The sequence below is a fragment of the Echinops telfairi genome, unplaced genomic scaffold (genome assembly GCF_000313985.2).
Source record: "Echinops telfairi isolate 266 unplaced genomic scaffold, ASM31398v2 ScPeMD7_31;HRSCAF=116, whole genome shotgun sequence".
Classification (NCBI taxonomy): domain Eukaryota; kingdom Metazoa; phylum Chordata; class Mammalia; order Afrosoricida; family Tenrecidae; genus Echinops; species Echinops telfairi.
The window spans coordinates 37,970,935-37,992,638 of record NW_022103928.1 but is presented as its reverse complement, the minus strand read 5'-3'; the positions used below and the strand labels follow the sequence as shown (position 1 = coordinate 37,992,638).

At 43.8% G+C, this 21,704-nt stretch overlaps 1 protein-coding gene across 1 annotated transcript in view; it reads right to left on the bottom strand.

Annotated features, from left to right (window-relative positions):
• The window catches only part of PTPRN2 (protein tyrosine phosphatase receptor type N2), a 1,475,949-nt gene that overhangs the window by 129,521 nt on the left and 1,324,724 nt on the right, over positions 1-21,704 (bottom strand). Inside the window, exon 14 of the mRNA XM_045290142.1 lies at positions 14,545-14,739. Coding sequence (XP_045146077.1) covers positions 14,545-14,739 — 195 coding nt within the window. The remainder of the gene's footprint in view (positions 1-14,544; positions 14,740-21,704) is intronic.

The following is a 21,704-nucleotide window of genomic DNA, read 5'->3' as shown; positions in this document are numbered from 1 at the left end:
AAGAGGACTTTATAGATTGGTATCAGACATATGGGCTAATATCAGACTTATGGACTTGACCTGGACTGGGCTGGGATGTTTTCTCAATGTTCAATTGCTCTTGTATATAAATCTCTTTCTTATACACATATGTGTGTCCATGGATTTGTTTTTTCTAGTCTACCCAGACTAACACAAATGGTAAGAGAACAATTAGAAAAACTGTACAATCCCTTTGATAGCTACAGCATCCATAGTGGCCACTGCCCTTTCCAGGACCCAGCCTTCAGCTGCCACTCTTCTTACTGACCATCACTAGGCACGTGACTTTTATACATTGGAAAGGTACTCTGTGCACTGGAACCCGACAAAATAAATAAATAACTTGCTGTCATCAAGTCAATCCCAACTCACAGGGACCCTCTAGGGCAGGGTTTCTTGTGGGTTTCCAAGACGGTAACCCAGTATGGGAGTTGAAAGTCTCATCTTGACCCCCACTGTAGAGGTGGTTTCCCATGGCTGACCTTGCAGTTGGCAGCTGACTTGTAGACACTGTACCACCCGGGGTCATACTTCCTACACATGAACATGCTTGTGCCTGAGACCTTCAGGAGCCTGTCCTTCAACTTGTTAGGTCGCCCAGGGGTGGGTCCCAACTCACAACAATGCTAAGCACAACAGAAATTAACTCCTCGTTTTCCAGACATGACTTTTATTAGCTTCCCTCCACTCACCCCACCCCAGAAAGTTTACTGAAAGAATCTAGACCACTTTTCCTCTCACAGATAAGCATGGCAGATGTCACATATAGACCAAATAACTAGGCAAGCAAAGCACAGAGACAGGGGAAAACCAGGGTCACCGCCTTATCATGATTAAGAGACTTCCTGGCTTCTGTGACAGGTGGTGTGTAAGCCTTTTGAGCTTTTACTGAGTTCTTGGTGACCCTGAATCTCCTGAGGTGTACTTCTGGAACCACTGCTGAAAAGAGCTTTAAACGACTCTCTCACAAATATTCAGTCTCACTTACAGTGAGAGAAATGCCTATTGCAATGGTGTTGTAATGACCTTTCTACTTAATGGTGGCAAACCCCCCAAGTTTATTAATGCCCAGGGTAGAAGAAGACTGGAGAAGGGCTCCATTTTCTACATCCTTGGTGGGAGTGGGCCTCCGATCGCTAGTGCCGCCACAACAGGAAGACCACAGTGGGAGGCTCAGACCAACAGGATTTTCACTTTCTTACTTTTTAGCAAGTCAGGGAACTAAATCAGAGCCCAGCTTCAGGGGCAAGCTTCTCTCCCTCTGCTGGTTCTGGGAGGAGGGCCTGTCTGTTTTGTGCTTGTTGCTCAGCTCCTTGGTGATCTTCACGAGGCCTGACTGCTCCCTTCCCCCTTCTCTGTGCATTTTTTATGTCTGCTTCCTCTGCTTTTTGCTCACGAAAGAGATGGACTTAAACATATCCTACTGCCTAACTGACATCACAAAGGGAACCCTATTCCCACGTGGGATGATAGCCACAGATATAGTAGGGTTTGAAACACATAGATCGTCACGGGTGGTGCAGAATTCAATCCATAATGGTGTCAATTTGTAAAACACCTGGGGTAGCGAACGTGGCTCTATCCATCAAAATAAACGATAAGAATACGAGCTAACCCAAGATCTGACACTAGACATTTACCCTAATATACGCTCACATACGCCCTGTTGTTAGGGGTGAGAGAAATTTGGAAATTACCTAAATTGTTCTCACTAGGAAATTATAAATAAATTACTGTACATTTACTAGTAGAATATTGTATGGCTATTAAAAAGAATGAGGCAGGGTCATATAAACTTATATGGGACAACCACCTAGTGTATGTAGTCAGTATAAATACTATGTCTAGATAAGTAAATTTAAACAGAGTATAAATAAGTTTATACTATTCATTACTATGTATAAGTGGATAGATTTACACACGGTATAAATAAATGCATACTATGTGGTACTATGTATAAATGAATAGATTAAAACACAGTACCAGTAAATGTAAACTGTGTGGTACCATGTAGTTACTGTGGGGCAATGCACAAGGCAGGAGCGCCGTGGTTGGCTGTGAAGCAAGGGGGTTGAGGAATCAGACTTCCCAATGTGCGACGGGAAGGCTGCTTTCCTCTTTATCTTTCTACCCCGTCCACACAGTCGCTTTGGTTTCATTTCTTTTCATTAAACCTAGACGCAGACAGAGAAAACATAATCCTTGAAGCTGGCTTTCTAGAACTCATCGTTCCTCCTCATTAGAAGAAGATGAAAATCCAAAGAAAACCATACGTTTAGTTTATTTTTCCATTTGTTTTTTAAAAAGCCACATGATTTTGAAGCTGGACATGACTCCCGGTTTGCAAACAGCTACATGACTCAAAACTCACTGCTGTTGTGTAGATTCTGACTCAGAGACCATAAAAATTGCCTTACTTTCGAGAGGAAGATAGAGAAGGTGGTTGCCCAAGCTCCCAAACCCTCAAACACAGAAAGTGGCTGAGTCTCGCCTACCCAACGCCTGCTGTGTGCCAGGCACGCACATACGAGGCACTGCAGCACAAAAGAATCTCGTTTCACCCACTCAGAGCTCCCGATGGTGAGTGTTGTAGTCCTCCTGAAACACGTGATGCCTGTGATCAGTGGGAAACTAGAGTATGTCCCGATGAGATGCGCAGGTAAGTCCCAGAAATAGTGACCTCAATGAGGTTATGCAGATGTAATGGAAGTGTGAGATGCCACTGAAAGATTCTAGAAAATCCGCTCAAGTCCACATAAGAGTTAGAAAGTGGACTCCAGTTTCAAGTCCACATAAGAGTTAGAAAGTGGACTCCAGCTCAGGTCCAGACACAGGATAATGCAGCCTTTGCGGGGGAGGGGGGGAGGCGAGTGCTGAGAAGTCAGAGCAATTCAAACACAATGATGTCCCACTGACTCCTGCCGTGGTACTCAGAGAGAGCAGCCACGCCTATGGCCGGCATGTCAGAGACGTTCTAGAATGCCATCCAGGGCCAGGCGCCATCAAGTGGATTCCAATTCAGGGCAACCTCATGTGAGTCACATGACAAGTGTGCTCCATGGGGGTTCTTTTCTTTCTTTTCAATCATTTTATTGGGGGCTCATACAACTCTTATCACAATCCATCCATCCATCCATTGTGTCAAGCACATCTGTACATAGGTTGCCATCATCATTTTCAACACATTTTCTCTCTACTTGAGCCCTTGGCATCCGGTCCTCTCCATGGAGTTTCAAGGATGGATTTTTTAAAAGCAAATCACCAGGCCTTTCTTCAAAACGCCAATGAGAGGGCTCACACTGCCAGCCGTAAAGTTGTGAACTGTGTGTACCACCAAGGAGACGAAGACCATTCAGTCTAGAAGATCATTCTATAAGGCATTTGTCATACCTGACTATTCCTCCTGTTCTAACTCAGTTCTCAGTATCCCCAAACCCAATCGAACTTACTGCCATCGAGCCAATGTCGACTCACAATGATCCTACAGGACAGGGTAGAACTGCCCCTGTGAGTTTTCGAGGGTGTAACTGTTTACATAAACAGAAAGCCCTGTCTTCTTCCTCACCGAGGCTCGAGGTTCCGAACTGTCAACCTAGTGGATCTCAGCCCAACCTGTAACCGCTGTGCCATCAGGCGCCCCAGATTCCCCCAATCGTTCCTGATGATTGAACACCGTGTCAGGACATCACACTCAATCCTCCTCGGTTATGACGGTGGCTTATGAATGTTTAAAAGTAGGAGCTGGGAGGGAATAGCAAGTTAGATGCCCATCTACCATGCTGAAAAGAGATGAGGGATTGGAAGTGTCTAATTTAGAAGTATTGAAGCAGTTGGATCACCCTATAATCCCTTTGTCTAAATAGCTGGCTGTATCCAAGCAGTTATAAACAACTTCAATGCAAAAAATACACTTCACCAAATTTGAGTCACAGAAAATAGCAGGATCGATCCAGAAACAAAAAGCCACATAATTGTGTTTCTCTGAGTGTTTGTTTCACAGAAGTGGAATCAGCCCATGTATCCATTAGCTTCGTTTAATTTATTAGGTTTTGATAGCAACCCCCGTTAGCAAGTGGGCACTTGATAAAACAGAAGCCCCAATCATAGAATGAAATGTTAGTGGTTAGCTTCTTTATGATAAGCGATGACAAGCCCTGCCTTCAGATGTGTACATTTAGATCCCAGAGAGCAGGCACCATGTAAAAGTGAGGGTGGCGAGGTAATAATGGAATAATAGCATTTTAGAAATAGAAGGATGTCATTTTCAAGATGAAGGAACCGAGGCTTTGAGAAGGAGCCTGCCTGAGGCAAGCCCTGCTGGGTGGAGGCAGGGCCAGACTAGACGAAATTCTCTGGCTGCATCATGCTGACTCATAACCTTGCTGAGGTTAGCAGACCTTCAACACATTGTCAAGAAGCTTTACAAGTTAAGTGATTACCATAAATTATGTTATCAGTATGCATATTAAAAAGTATGAAACCAAAGAGCCAAACAGATAAAACCACCAGAGATGTAGACCGTTCAATCAAAGCTGGAAACAGTCATGTGTCTTGGTAGACTCCATACTAAGCTAGGGACCCCAGAGTCAGCAGTTGGAATCCACCCATCGCTCTGAGGGAAGAAAGATGAGGCTGCTCGTCCTAGAAAAGGGGTGGTTCTACTCTGTCCTTCAGAATCACTATGAGTCTGAATCTATTAGATGACAGTGAATTGGGGTTTTGGTTTTAAGGTGACACTGGAGTACATGGGTGGTTTAAACTGGAATCCAAAGGTTGGAAGTTCAAGTCCAGTCAGAGGCCCCTGGGAGAAGGATGTGGCAATCTACTTCTGAAACTGGCCAGTGAGCACAACTCTAGGGAGCACAGTCCTCTCTGCGAGCACATGGTCGTCAGAGTTGATGCTCCTCTCACTGGTACTGGGACTCGAGGGATGGCAAAGGCCCACCACGAAGGCCACTCACCCCAAGTCTCAGGGAGGAGCAGGGCTGTGTGGTCAGTCTTGGATCATAATCACCCAGGCCAGGCATCCTGCCATCTCCCTGGGGAGTGTGTCCAGTTCACATGCCAACACACCCTAAACAGAGCTAGCAAATTAAATGTGTATGCACTCTGGCCCAAAAGAAAAGAAGGCAGCTGGCTGCCCTCAAAATCTAAACAACTTCTGTGTTGCTTTGATTATTTTTTGTTTCTCTAGTCTGGGGTGTTTTTTTAATGATGATGGAAGCTACTTGGTCACTTTCAGCAGTGTGATTTTTATTTAGTCACCTCTCTCAGCTTTGTTGTCTTCCCCTGTACAACCTATTTAATACCTATTAGAACCGATTCATATCACTAGAACAAGGATACGATATACTCTGTGTGTGCTTAGTCTTTGAAATAATGCTTATTCTTACTACCAGCATCATGTTTTCCAGGCGTGATGGGAGTGCAAGGGTTACAGAGAGGAGGCTCCAGCCCATCTTCATACCTTTCGCACAGACGCACTGTAATAAATGAAGTTCTTGGTAGTGCTGGTCTCCTGAATTAAGTTCCATATTCTTTAAGTCAAGTGGAAAAAGTGTGAAACCCTCTTTCTTAATACTTAATCGTCCCAGGCCTCAAGGAACCTGTTTTGCCCTCTTTCTTTCAAGTCTCCTGGCGATGGGAGCTCTCGAGTTAGAAACAGTCCCTCCTGGCTCCCGCACATGTAGTGCCCACTGCGCACACACTTGCGAGTGTGCAATCCCGTTCTTATGCCAGGCTCCATGGTGAGGAGATGTCGCTGGTGATCCTGAGAGGAGGCGTGGCCCTGACACTCTGCAAATAAACGTCACACGGAAACGGATTTTTTTTTTTTTAGTCAATAAATTCAAAGGCTGTGATAGAATTTCTTACGACGCCATGCCCCTTTCCATAGTTAAGATGCAATGGTGTTCACGACAGTTGCATCAAGTCACTTTAAGGGTGCTGTGTCTGTTTCTAGGTGTCTGTGTCGCTTCAGTTAGGCTTCATATTGCCTCTTCACCATCTCTTTAAAGGTGAACTAGTCTGACGGAAGCTGACGTTTCTCTCCCGCTGCCTTTCCCTTGCAGCTGTTCCACTCAGTCAGCAAATACTCGTCGAGTTCTTTCCAAGGGCCAGGCGGAGTGCTGGGGTCATGTCACCCACCCATTTTCATCTCCCACTTTCATCAACTGATTTCAGTCACCCATGGGGGCCCCTCATCTCACTGTCACCAGGAGAACATAACACAGGAAAAGGGGTCAGCCTTCCCAGTCTCCTGCGCCCCACTACTTTGGGTTTGTGCTTTTCGACCCTGCGGATTCTACAAGAGCCCATGTCATGCTGGCCAGGGTGGCCCTGCCATCACCATCCTGCTTTAGGGATGATATCCTGGGACTAGTGTTTTCTGCGGATCAAGTAATTTCCCCCCTATTCCTATATTTAGAAATTGGGTGTCTTTTTTTAAATTGTTTTATTAGGAGCTCATACAACTCTTATCACAATCCATATATACATCAATTGTGTAAAGCACATTTGTACATTCATTGCCCTCATCATTCCCAAAACATTTGCTCTCCACCTAAGCCCCTGGCATCAGGTCCTCATTTTTCCCCCTCCCTCCCCGCTTTCCCCTCCCCCATGAGCCCTTGATAATTTATAAATTATTATTTTGTCATATCTTGCCCTGTCTGACGTCTCCCTTCACCCACTTTTCTGTTGTCCGTCCCCCAGGGAGGAGGTCACATATAGATCCTTGTCATCGGTTCCCTCTTTCTAACCCACACACAGTATATCTATATCAAGGTAAACCAAAACAAGCCAAAGTACAGAGACACAGACTAGGCTGGTTTACAGAACACAAGCCTAGCGTTCAGGGACTGGCTAAAGCAAAGCTCAAAGGCTCCCATGGTTTCATTTCTTTACCACGACCCTTCTCGGTTTACTACTAACAAGCCCATGTAAATGACATCTGCTGAGGTCTTACAAGGTGTCAACATCTTAAATGGTTATCTTGTTTAATCCTCATCGAAACCTTAAGAAGAAGGTACTATTAGAGCTTTCTATTTCACAGATGAGGCAACAGAGGCTAACTGATTTACCCAGGGACACAGAACTGGCAAAAAACATAGCTTTGCTGCTTTAAGACCACATTCATTCTGCTGGCCCCAGACCCTGGGCTTTTAGCAGCCATGCTCTGTTTCTAAACCCAGCCACTCAGGTACCTCCTGCACCACAGAGCTGCATGGACGATCTAATTGCAGGCTTGTTCCTGCAGGGAGAGGTTTGAGCAAGTCCCATGCCCACCAGTCTGCACCTCTCCACGTATGCATTCTGTAGCTGCCTGGAGACTATCTTCCCTTCCATTCCAACATATTGCAAGAACATTGTCACTTGTGTTCCTTCCGAGAACTCGATGGCTCCAAGTACCTGGCAGACATGTGCTTTCCCCTGACCCATTTCTCTCCGTCTTGTTCCACTTGCCTGAAACCCCTTGACTAGCCAGTAATTAAGTCCCTCCCTACAGTGATGTGAAGCTCCGTGCTTCCCCTCCGATGACTGGGAGCTAACAAATGGGCCTGCTCTCATTAGTGGCTGCCCGGCCCCATGGCGGGTCTCATCAACGGCAGCCCGCTGCCTGCCTGCCTGCCCGCCTCCCGTCAGCCTGGAGGAGCCTTCCGTCTCCTCCTGTTTCAAAGCCGCCACCAAGCCACCTGTCTCCTTTCTGAAAGATGACAAATCTTGCTCACCCTCTCAGTGTAGCCCAGTTCTTGAGGGAGTATTTATTTCGAGAATTCTATTACTACAAGTTTCTAACCTGAAATTGCCGTACTTGGCAAATAAAATGACCATCCAAACCACAGTGGAAGGAATGGTCAGTAGAAGGGAGAAGGGCACCTTCAAAAGGGTCTGCGGCATATGCACCCACTGCATCGTATCTGCCTCCCTGGGGTCAGCCCCACTTGCCCTGCCCTGCTCCCTGCCCCACTCTGCGCCTGGGCAATACCAACTTTGTAACTACCTACACCACTTCTTTCAAAAACTGCTTTCTGTTCTTTGCTGCTAAAGGAAGCGCTCTAATTTTGCACATTGGCAGCAGGCCTTGGTAACAAGTGTGTCTTCCAAATAACTTGGCCAACTTCCTTTCTACTCTTTAGGCTACTCCTAGTCTCTATCCCGTTGTTCAGCTATAAATAACTTGTCCTGTTTATCTCCTTGAATCTTTAAGTTAAAATGTGACATTTTGCATGATCCCCTTATGAGAGCAGCTGACTTTCAGAAAAGAGTGGTTCTGTGGGCTACCTGGACCTTGACTGATTTCTAGGGAGCCCGGCAGTGCAGTGGTTCAGTGCTTGGCTGCTAACCAGAAGGTTCAGGGCTCACATGTTCGAGCCACCCTACAGGAGAAGGCGGTGGCAAGGTGCTTCTGTCGAGATGACAGCCTTGGAAACCTTACTGCCCGACTTGGTTGCTGTGAGTTGGAATTGACTTGACAGCCACGGCTTTGGCTTTGGGGTTTGGAATATGATTGATCTGATGGTCTTTGAATCCTGACGAGGTAGTTCAGTAAGATCGTCCTGGTGGCTGTGTGATAAACACGAGATTTTCCTTAAGGCAGGTCAGGTTGACTGATCGCAGAATTATCTTCCTTGTAGCTCTAATGAATTAGAAGGTCAGGTCGTCTGGTACGTTTCTGAGGTACTGAGACAACTCAGGCTTTCTCCAGCGATTGCTGAGCAGGGAGCACACCACTCGTGGGTCAGTAATGAGGTCAGCTCCCAGAGAACATTTTCAGCTAATTACAGGTGCGAACATGGTCACACACTTGAGACTGTTCTAAAATGCAAAGCCTGAAGGAAAATGTTAAAAGTAATTCCATCGGCTTTCTCGGGGTGAGAATTCTAGTAAAAATCTTAAATGTGGTTCGCTTATGCTACATGTTCTAGGTTTCTCATCTCCTGTACCAGGAATAATGCTTGGGCTAAAGACAGCCATGTAAGTTGAGAGAGCACTTGAATCCATTTGTAATGCTATGTACACAGATATCCTAGACTAAGAGTTGAGTCTACTTTAGCATCGTCAATCCTGGTGGGCAATCCTTTTCCCTACTGCCAAGTGCCTGCATCTTTGGACTCAGGAAATACACTTAGCAATATTAAATCCTTTGCACAGAGTGCGGGGATGTGGGGGAACTCATATTGCAAATCTCAATACATTCCTAAACTCGGCACTGCAGTTGTGTTGGGGGGAAATGGGCATTCAAGGAATGTCCATCTGAAGGTCCTGCTGCATTAAACGACCTTTCCCAAAGGGACATTCATCATCCTTTTGTGACTTGCTGCTGTTGCTGTTGTTAGTGGCTACAGAATTGCCTCCAGCTCACGGCAATCCCTTCTGAAAGAGAAGAAAAATTGCCCTGGTTCCAGCACTCTAAAGGACGATATTCTGTTGAGATTCACAGGATTCTTGTTCTTTAAATTTCTAAAGAAGATTCTTTTCTTTTTCATTTGCCTTAGTCTGAAAATTCTGCTGAAAACGCTTAACAATGGGTGACCCTGTTGGTGTTAAAATGTCAGCAACAGAGCTTCCAGCAACACATCATATAGGCCACCACAGTACAACAAACTGGCAGATGGGTGGTGGTTTTACGGTTTGGTTTGAGTCTGTAATTGAAATTTAACCATTATGTTTGTTTTCAGATTTGAGATATTACCAAATTGTAACTAAAGTACTTAAGAAAATCCATAAAAGTATCTCTAGACATGGCGATTCTACTCAAACTGTTCTAGAACACAGAGAAGGAAGGAAAACACTCTAATTCATTTATGAAGCCAGCAAACCCCAATACTACAGTCTGGTAAAAACACCACTAAACACATTACAAATCAATACCTCTTATGAATATGGATGCAAAAGTATTCAATAAAATTCTAGCCAGTAGAATCCAAGAGCATATCAAAAGGAAATCCAAACCCACACACACACCATGACCAAGTGAAATTCACATGAGGAATTCAAGGATGGTTCAACATTAGACTATCAATCAACATAATTCAACACGTAAATAAAACAAAGGAAATCAACCAGATGATCTAAATTGATAAATCCAACACCCTTTCCTGATGGAAACTCTCGTCAAAGCAGGAACAGAAGAAAAACCCCTTGGAGGCAGGAAGAGCATATAAGCAAAACCACCAACCATGCGGGAAGATAGGATGCCCTTTATCGCCACTCTTCTTTAATACGGCACTGGACGTCCTAAGTTGAGCAATAAAGGCTGGGGGTGGGGTGGGGAGGGGATGGTAGGGATGTATCCAAATTGGGAAGGAGTAAAACTATCCTTATTCACAGACAATGTGATCATATACATAGAAAACTCTGACATACTTCACACAAAAAAGTTACCAAAACTAACAGATGATTCAGCAAAGAGGTGGCATATAATATCAATACCAAAAAAATCAGTCCTGTTTCTCTACAGCAATAGGGAGGACCACTGAAAACAAATCAACACCATCTACAACAGCCCCCCCAAAGGACACAATACCTAGGAATAAACCTAGCCAGAGTCAAGAATGGCATGTATAAGGACAACTATAACATGCCACTGCAGGAAATGAAGAGATACACATAAATGGAAAAACATTCTATGTTCTTAGTTTGGAAATCTTAATGTGAAAATGTCGATACTATCACATGTGATCTATAGATATAATGCAATCATGTTCCAAATCCCAACAAAATTCTTTAATGAGATAAGAAAAGCATTATCCAGCTTTATTTGGAAGCAAAGAGGCCCCAAGTAGGTAAAGCAGTATAGGAGAAGAAAAATAGTAGAAGGCCTCACATTTCCTGATTTCAAAACTTACTATATAGACAAAGTAATCAAACAGCCTGGTACTGGCTCAATGACAAGCACATAAACCAGTGGAACAGAATTGAGAACCCAGAAATAAATCCACTCATGTACAGGCAATTAATTGGTCGTCAACATATGGTTAAAGTCCATTCAATGGGGAAGAAAGAAACTCTTTATCAAATGGCGCTGAAAAAACTGGCCATCCATTTCCAGAAGAAGGAAATCAACCTTCCACCACGTGTGAAAGATAATTCAAAATGAATAAAAATCATGTTTCAAAACTAAATCTGTAAAATTCTTGGAAGATAATATAGAAACAAAACTAGAGTACCTAATTTTTGACATAAATAACCTATTAAATATGACAAACAATGAATAAATAACAAGAGAAATTTGATACCTGGGGCCTCCTAAAAAGTAAAGATTTATGCACATCAAAAGGTTTTGCTGTGTACATTCTTAACAATAACACAATAAATAAAATGTGAAGGGATAAAAAAGGTTTTAACAAAGGAGTGAAAAAAGAACCTATACACTGGGGAAAGTCTTTGGAAATGGTACAACTGACAAAGGTCTAATTTCCAGACATATAGAAAACTTCAATAATGCAACAAAAAAGACAAACAACCTAGCGGAGAAGTGGGCAAAAGGCACAGACCTCTTATACACTGCTGGTGGGGCTGTGAAATGGGACCACACACTGAGAAATGGTAAGGATGCGTTCTCAAAAGCTAGAAATAGGAATAAACTCATTGCCATCCAAAACTCACTGCCATCGAGTTGATTCTTATAGTGACCCGAAAGGATAGAGTAGCATTGCCCTTTGGGTTTCCAAGATTTTAAATCTTTCTGAGAACCGTCAGCCTGATCTTTGTCCCGTGAATTGAGTGATTAATGGGTTCAAAATACTGATCTTGCAGTTAGTCGCTCCGTGCAAAGCCCACTATGCCAACAGGGCTCCTTAGAATTTGGAATAGCAGTAGAATATCTTCTTACCCAGCAATTCCACTCTTTCTATCCAAGTGGTATAAGAGCAGTGATATGAATAGAAATGTGCACCTCAATGTTCATCGAAGCATTATTCACAATCGCAAAAAAGATGAAAACACCTTAAGTGCTCATCAATGAATGGATGGATAACTGGATTCTGGGACATTCAAACAATGAAATGCTAGGAAGCTATAAAGAATAATGAGGGCTCCATAAAACATCTGTATGATCTGAAGGACGGTGTGCTGAGTAAAACCAGTCAATCAAAAAAGGATACATATTGGATGGCCCCACTATTATTAAAAGTTAGAAATCGATATACATATAAAATGTTCTTTGATAGTATCAGGGATGGGAATGATGGAAGGAAGATCGCTTTGTAGATAGCAGACACTTATGAAATGTGGTAATGGGAAAATAAGCATTAAATAAAGGCAAAGTTCACAAGGGAAGCTAGATCAATGGAAACGGAACAACAGAATTGAAATAATGAGACTGTTGACACTGAGGAAGCTGGAATCAATATCATGAAACCACCTGTGAAAAACTGTTAATTGTGAGTTAATGCGCTGTGTAAACTGTCACCTAAAAAGCAATAATATATTGAAAAAGGAGGAAAAGGATATAACAATGAAAGTTCTCTCAATAAAGCTCCCTCTAGCGAACTTGGCAGATAAACTTAATAGACTCGGGGGTTTACCCCCAATATTGGTTCTCAGTTGAACTCTAAACTTTTGACCTAATTTCCTTTCCTAAAATGGACAAATGTCCATATGTTCCATAAAAAGGCAGATCTACAGTAACATAACCACTATTGGGACACCAAAGAAACCCAATAAATATCTGTTAAATGAACTTCTCTGCCCCTGGATCTCAAACATAGAAGAATTCCCTATGCAACCAAGTCCACAGGAAGACCACTGATTGGTAGGTGACTTTACATCATGGGAGACTCTCCATTCTAGGAGAGATGTAAATTTTGGTGAGTAAGGTAGAGCCTAGAAAAAAAAGAGGGTAAAACCATGTCCTAGAAAGCTGTGACCAAAGTGCTATAGAACCATTCTGACTAAATGCCAGCTTCTGTGATCAGCAAAGCTAAACCTTCTGGACTTTGGTTGGTTTGAAGTGATTTTTGAGGAGGATTGCTGCATTCACCAGTCTTCCCACATATCTGGTCCAAATAGGTTTTGAATGGTGTGACAAAGCTTCAACATCCAGGAGTGTGAAGGGCCAATAGTGCTTTCCCCTGGAGAGATGTAAGCATACCCAACTGCCTCATAACATCACCAGAGCAGTCCATGATGCTCATCTCCACCGAGTGGAAAGATGGTCTTCAGACTTTCTGTGGTCAAATTCTACCAGTCTATGTCATCATTAAATAGTCAGGTAAGAAAGTTAAAAACAAAACAAAGCAATATATCTAAAACAAAAAAACACTTGGCAGGGTCCATCTCAAGACTTAAAACTTAACTGCACAATGAAACTTCTCTCTAATCCTAAGTATAGGAGCTGCCTCGGCCTGGCCATGGCACAAGGCTCTTTCTATCAACAGGAAGTTCTGTCTCTAATATAAAACAATAACAGAGCTCAGCTGCTTTGTATTTCTGCTTTGACTCACCACGAAGGTGCCTGCCGCTTAAAAATCCCAAACAGCTTTACTCTTCTGCCTTCAGGATATAGCCGAATAAGAAGTGCTAAATTATGAACATCTTTCTTAATAAAACTCGAATATTAATTATGCATCAGGCGGCAATCCACAGTAGTGAGGGCTATTGCTGCTAACCACCCTCAGCATGGGGAGAGTCAAGACAACGGTGCAGCCACTTCTGAAGGCCCCCGCCAGGGAGGCCTTCTGTGTGAATCCCTCCAGAAAGCCTCCTTACCAAGGAGAAAGGCATGAAAACCCTCCACCCTTGCCAGTGACACGTGGAATTATAAGCAGCACATGAGTGGCATTTATTTATCCAAATGATTCTTGGTGAGCTGGGCACTGAGGGGAAAAGCACTAACTGCTGTTTATGAGTCAGAAGGCTAAAAAAAAGCAACACACACAGTAGGCACTAATAGATGTGTGTTCCCAGCATTAAGAGCAAAACAACCAATAAAAAACCTTATGCATGATTAAGTATGGGTGTGGGCTAAGCATCCTTAGCAGAAGAATGGAAGGAATTCCAGTGTAAGTTCTCATATTCATTTACATCAGAGGAGGGACTGCAGAGATCACCTGGGTATTTGGGCTGCTCTTCAACTTGCCGGCCAACTTGCTAAAAAGGTAAGCCTTGTTCATCAATTCTATTGCTATGTTTACAAACGAGAGACGGAGAGAGACAAGTTGCTATTATGTGTCATAGACTCTAAAGATGGTAACACTTCATGTTCCATACTTTGGACATGTTGACAGGAGAGACCAGTCCCTGGAGAAGGACATCATACTCGGTAAAGTGGAGGGGCAGCGAAAAAAGAGGAAGGTCTTCAACAAGATGGAACGACATCACGGCAACAACAATGGGCTCAGGCATAGGAACAGGTGTGAGGATGGCGCAGGAAAGGGCAATGTGTTTCAGCCCTTTGTGTCCTGGGTCGCTATGGGTCAGAACTGACTCAGTGACACCTAACAATAAAAACATGAATGTGTCTTGGGAGCAAATTCCTAAGAAGGCTTTCCCCCTGACATGGAAGTGCACGAGCCTTACCAGGATCATGTGACCGGTGGAGATGTCCATGTTGGACTGGACCGGCTCCTCTGACCAGGACGAGGTGCTGCTCCGAGCTGAGGGGCTGGGCATCGGCCCATCACTGAACTGCGAGGAGACACTATTGATTCGGGAAGTGTGCAGGGGCTCTGGGCGCTCCGAGGACCTCCCGGCCATGTGCTGTCGGCACAGCTCCTGTAAGCAGGGAGAGAGGCATGGCATGAATGGTGGTCAGCGGGAGGACAGGGGTAATGCAGAGCCCTGCAGTGCTGCTGTGGAGTCTTCTTACCCCTCTGCTGGTTCTGAAACCAAAGTTTCCTAGAGGGAGAAACAGCCACCGGGCCTCTCCCATGTGCCATCAGATGGCCCTGGGACAATCTGATTCCATCCCCTCCAAGAATACTTTCTAACACCTGCTTGCTAAGCACTGTGTCCTGAGAGTAGTCTCTGCATGGTGCAAATAGTTAACACTCAACTCTGACTTGAAAGGCTGGAGGGTTTGAGTCCATGCAGAAGAATCTCGAGAGAAAGGCCTGACTTTCTTTCACTCCTCAAAACCAGCTGTTGTGCAGTGTTGGTGGTTCAGAGGGCGGCTTTGGGAAACAGCCTTTGCAAAGCCCAGGGAGCACAGTTCTACTCCGACCCACATGGGCTTACCAGGAGTCAGAGTCAACGAGAGAACCACTATTTTGGTTAGGGTTCTAAAGGAGTCCTGGCGGCGCTGTCAGGTAAGCATTGGCCTGTTAACCCCAAGGCCCGCAGTTCAAACCCACCAGCCTCTCCATGGGAGAAAGAAGAGGTTGTCTGCTCCTCTAAAGACAATGGTCTTGGAAACCCTTTCTAGTGTTGCTATGCGTTGGAATTGACTCCGTGGCCGTGGGCTTATCAATATCACCATTCCCTTGTGTGATGGCAATCTGACTATAGAAGAGTGAGAAGTCAGAGCTGCCCTGGCTTTCTGTAAAGCTCACAAATAATAAGAATAAATGACCACACACACAAATGTCCAGGTTTTTTTTTTTTTAATGATGAGGGCACTGGATACTACTCTGCAGTCAAATTAAAATATTCTTAGATTTATGCAGCATTTATTTAGGGTTTTTTATCCCTGCTCTTTAAAATGTAGGCCATCATGGAACAGAAGGGCATGGAAAGTCATGTTATGGGCTGAAACATAGAAAAAGTTGATATCATAACTACAAAAGGATACTAAGAACTAGGGGGTGCGGGGTAGACAAGCAAAACATAACAAAAAACATAATCCAAATATCTGCTCTTCTAAATCAGCACCCAAACTGTTAAAAGTGACTGCTGGAGTGAGAGGAAAGCATCACCCTTACTGTTGCTGCTGTTGTAAGGTGCTCACAGGGACCCCCATGCACAACGGAAGAAAACACTGGTGGGCCCTGCCCTCTCCCCTGGTCCCTTGTGGAGCAGACGCTGTGATCCCTTGCGTTCATTGGCTGACTTCAGCATCAAAGGGACATGCACTCCTCCCATGACAGAAGGCTAGTGGCTGCACCCAAAGGGCACTGTCTGGGCATGCATCCCCAGTTTCCCATATGGAAAGTGGGACTCCTGCCACTGAACCTGCACTGCATCAAAGCCATCCCTACATACAGGAATGATCCCAAAGTTGCTTTTCTGAAAACGAGACAAACATTTCTAGAGTTAAAGAAAAACCTTAATAGAACAGCCTAATCAGGCTTCAATGACATCATTAAGGTGTCTTTGAACTTCCTTATATACGCTCTACCATCAAGTTGATGCCGACTCGTGGCAACCCGAGAGGGTAGAACTGCCCTTGTGGGTTTCCAAGACTAACTCTTTTAGGGAGTAGAAGGCTTTGTCTTTCTCCCATCCTTATACACGTAACATATTCAAAAACGAGCGTGTTCAGCACATGCCGACTGCCCATGAAGGGCACAGCTGTGCTTGGAGTCTAGTCAAAACCGAAAACTACCGTTGTGTAGAGCCCTAGAACATCAGTCTAGCTGCACATCATCTACTGATCGGTACCTTACAGATTTAGCCCTGAGGTTTGCCATCACTTTCAGTAACAAAATATCATTTGGGAAGTAGTCTAACAGTAACGATATCATGCCTTCATCCCTTTGCCCAGTGAAAATGTGACCATCATCTGAGTCAAGATAAAACGACATTTCGACAGAAGTGCATAAGAAAACCCAAGTCTTAAAAAAATGATTTTCAAATGTATCCACAGGGAGGAAAAATTGCTGCTAGGACTGCCTTCTGTTTCCATCCTGGTCAGCCCACACCCTCGCACGCACCCAACCCAAGGCAGATATCATCAAAGGCACTCAGCAAAGCAAGGCAAGGGCTAAAGATCACCACCCACTCCCCATGTTTCCAGCCTCCTTCTCATCCTGGGCTGCCACTTTCTTTGGCATGACAGACAGGTCTTCCAGAGCCAGTTGATCCCACATGGAAAATATTCTCTCCCAGCTCAGCCGGGCCCTGCGTGGCCCTGGCCTGTGCTCACTCATTAACCCAGCTCTACAGCCCCTTCTGGGGCTCCTGTCAGACTGGACATAGACTCTCCGGCCCCTGTGAGATCAACCAGTGAAAAGGAAGTTTATTGTGGGCACACAGGAGGGGGCAGAAAAAGGGCAGACACTGTGAACTTAAAATATACCACATATACTTGTGTAGAAGCCGAGTTCTTCAGCATATTTTTTTATGGTAAAATTAGGTGCCTTGGCTGATATTCGTGTCAGCTTATCCTCAAGCATATACAGTAATTCCTACTGTGGGGAAAACGGATCTCAAGCAAAAGGGGGAAAACTAAAAGGAAGAGCGGGAAATTATTGCATCGCTATCTCCTTCCTTCTCAGATACTCATACTTGGCAGTGAACACTAGCTTCCAGGGGGCTTTTGAAAAATTAGTTTGCTAACTGCAAGGCCAACAGCTCCGAGACCATCAGTCAGAAAGTCAGGGCTTTCTACTCCTGTAAAGAGTGACAGTCTCGGAAACCCCCAGGTGGGAGTCTAGCCTGTCCCGTAGGGGCGCTAGGAGTCGATATTGACTCGTTGGCTGTGAGTTTTAGAAAAAAAGTGGACTCCTGTTTTCTGAGAGTCTAAAGGAAAACACAACAAAAAGAATCCCAGGAAAATGGATAATTTTAATAAAGCAGAACCAGCTAGCCTTAGCAACCAATAGAAGTGTAGACCTTGTTTATTTCCCATTTGTGCCCATGGGCTATTACTCAGTTTAGGAGACACACACACACAAAGACACACACACAAATGCTTCTGCAGTAAATTCTGACTTATTTTAATATCTAGAGCAAAGTCAAGTCCCATGAAAGCATAAAAACCACTATGGCAGAGGTGAAGGGAATTCAGAATATGTCCTCCAAGAATGATATACTCCGGAGGAGACTTGAAATCTTGAGTTTTAATCACTTACCGTATATACTCAAGTATAAGCCGACCTGAATATCAGCCGAGGCACCTGATTTTACCACAAACACTGCATTAAAAATTTTCTGAAAAACTCAGCTTATACATTAGTATATACAGTGATCAAACTAGCCACATGTCTGCCCTATGTCTCTGCCACAGAGTTACCGGTGTCTGTTTTTCCTACAGCCAGTACAGCACACCAAGAATGGATCTCCCAGGCCTGGGCCAACATGGGAAAAGTTTCCTCTGCTGAGGAACTTTCTTTGTGAATGTGGGTATATCACAGGGCCAAGCCCAATTTTTTCACTTTCAAGATAGAATATAGTCATCAAGAGAATTAGAGGAATTCATGTTTGTAAATTAAAGGTGGCCTGAAGGCACAATGCGCTCTTAACTCCAAGGTCAGTGGTTCAAGCCCACCAGTCACTCGTTGAGAGAAAGAGGAGGCTGCTGCTGTAAAGATGTAGTTTCTCAGATTCCCTACAGAACAGTTCCACTCTCTCTTATAGGGCTGGAATCAACTCGATGGCAGTGGGGATTTTTGGTATGTAAAATGCTGAGAGAGGGGCCTGCCCTCCAACAGTAATCAGTAAATTAGAAAAGTAAAATAAATAAAAATTAGGACAGTTCTCTAAAACTAATACAAATATCAATAACGGTTACACAACATGCACAGTATAATCAATGGCACTGAATTATACATGTAGAAGTTGTTGAAATGGAGAATGTTTTGTTACGTATATTTTTGCTACAATTAAGAAAGAAATATTTACACTAATAACAATGAGTACAAGGAAGAAGAAATGTTCTAAAATTCATTGTGGTAATAATGGTATGATTCTTTCTGATATGATGGAAAATCTGGGATAAACATCAAGAGTTAAAAAAAATCTGTTTCCCACCTTCAGCCTGACATAATGAATATTAAACCCCGAAGGCCAGGACTGGAGAAAGGATGGTTCTAAAGAGGCATTTGAGACACCAGAGCTGGGCCCTCGGAAAGGTCATCAAACGGCAGGAACCATCATGAGCTGCGGGAGGAGCGCATTTAGGAAGTGAAAAAACTCACATCCCAATGGCAATAAGTGATCTTTGTGATCCAAGGATGGTTTTACTGCATGCTTTTATATTCAAATGAAAGCATAGGTGGCCTAAGACACCTAGAATCCAACTGATTGTTACTAGGTTTCTATATGAAAACAACAAAGACAACTCGTATCTGGGAAGCGAGGAAGATGCCAGCATTTCCCTGGAGGGGTGGGGGTAGAAAGAGATTGGAATTAGGTTGGAAATGGAGGCTGGAGGCTAAAGCTTCTTCATACTGCCACTGTACTCAAGGGACAAACTAAGGAACATGTGAAGTCTCTACTTGTGCAAATTTCAGGCACTAATCCTGGTTCAGGCTCATGGACAGAAAGCAAACTGCCTGAAATACAGGAGTTCAACTCTGTGTGGCTGTGCTTTCCTTGAACCCCAAGCGAAGGTGGTGTCCTAGATTTTAGGAAGGTTTATGAGGAGTCCTGGTTGGACTGCTAACTGCAAAGTTAACAGTTCAAAACTACCAGCCTACTGGGCTTTCTACTCCTGCAAAGTTACAGTCTTGGAAACTCCCAGAGGCAGTTCTACCCCGTCTTACGGAGTCACCATAAGTCAGTATCATAAGGCAGTGAGTTTTTCAGTCTTTTAAGCATCTACTTGCTATGTTACCTTGAGGAAATTACCTGACATCTCTGTGTCTCAGTTTTCTTATCAGTGAAATGGTGATAATACTACCAACTTCTGAACTGTTACAATGATTACATAAAATAATGTGCTTAGAATGAATGTTCAGGCCTGTACCTAATACATAATAAGTTATGAATACTGATTACTAATGATGTTCATTTGTTCAACATCTATTTTTCTAGTGTCAAACATTATAGCATTCCAGGAAGTCAGGCTACTGTATCCAGTAAGACAACCAAAGACCAGAACTTAGAGTACTGCAGGGAGTTGCGCATGTAGATAGTTAGAGTCATGATAAAATGAAGTTAATTGATCTGAGTGTTTCAGGGGAAAGACACACAGGTTGCTGTGGATTCCTAAAGTCAGAGACTCCCTCCGGTCCTGGAGGTCAGGGGAAGCCTTGCTCAGGAGGTGACATTGAGCTAAAATCTCACAAATGGGGAATCAGGCGGAAGGATTTCCTTAATGGAAGGAATGGCGGGGCAAAGATTTACAGTGTAAAGAAAGTAAGTGTAGGGCCCAGAGGTGCCAAAGAAAACTCAAGAATGGATGAAGCAGTCATGTAGGATAGAGAAGAAGGAAAATGACTATCATTTCAGATTATATGACTGACAAACCTCTTTTTAAATCTTCCCTTTATCTGCTTTGACTAATGTATATTTTTTATAATAAAATTACTTTCTGAAAATAAGATGTGAAAGGTAGGTCATCTGTCTAATTGAATATAATACTATCAATGGTATAGCATCTTGGGTTCCTAGAGGGAAAATGTTACTATTTACAGTCCCATCTACACTAATGGGCTTCGAAAATGTCCAAAGAGCACTATTCATTTATAAGTTTCTACTTCATTTCAGTCCATCAGTTGCTAAATCAGTGTGGTCTTGTGACTTTAGCTTCCACGGGACCCACTGGAGTTCTTTGCTTCAAACTGCCTATCAGGATACCCACGAAAGATTTGTTGGGCTACATTCTGTTTGGCTAGGAAGACACCTTTTGGAATCTGAACTGCACCTTCGCTCCATGACAATGATGCATGGATCAGAAGGCTGGGGTTTATTTTTGCCTTTCCCTGTAAGGCTGGGGTTTATTTTTGCCTTTCCCTGTGCTCAAAGGCGCCCTGGTGGCGGACTGGAATGTGCACGAGGATGCTTACTGTCAAGGTTGGTAGCTTGAAACTGCCAATTGCTCCAAGGAAGAAAGATGAGGCTTTCAACTCCTGTAAAGATTGAGAGTGTCTGAAACTCATGGGGCAGTTGTATCCTGTCCAACAGCGCTGCCACGAATCAAAATGGACTCAATGGCAGTGAGCTGGTTTTGGTTTGTTTGTTTGTTTTGGTGCCCATGGGAAATCACCAATCTTCCCTGGTCTCATTTTCCTAATCTGAGACAGGTATCAAAAGCCCTAGGGGGCTTGGGATAGAACCAATGAGTAGTTTATATTCCATCGTTGTATTGAGAACACTGATAGTGGCAATGCCAATTAAGTGTTGGACTGCTAACTGCAGGGTCTGCTCAGGGGATTTAAAGATTTAAAACCCTACAGAAATAAGGAACACAGTACAAGCAGATATATGTGCACCCCATGTTCACCACAACACTATTCAGAATAGCAAGATGGTGCAAAGAGCCTCCATTCCCTTTGGTGAGAGAATGACTAAAGGAACTCGGGTGCACACACCCAATGGAGTCCTATAAACCGCTACAGAAAAGTGTGGATACTGTGCAGCAGCTCATGACATGGATGGATTTGGAGGACATCAAGCTGACAGCGGTCGGTCAACCAAAGAGGATAAATGCTGTATAAGACCCCTGCTATCAGAAAAATAATAAATAAAAGGTTTTCATACCTTAAGAAACAGACTTTGTGGGTGAAGAGAGATGTCGGTCATTGTAAGACACGCCAAAATAATAATAATTTATAAATTATCAAGGGTTAATGGGATGGGGGGGATGAGGAGCTGATACTAAGGGCTCAAGTAGAAAGCAAATGTTTTGAGAATGATGA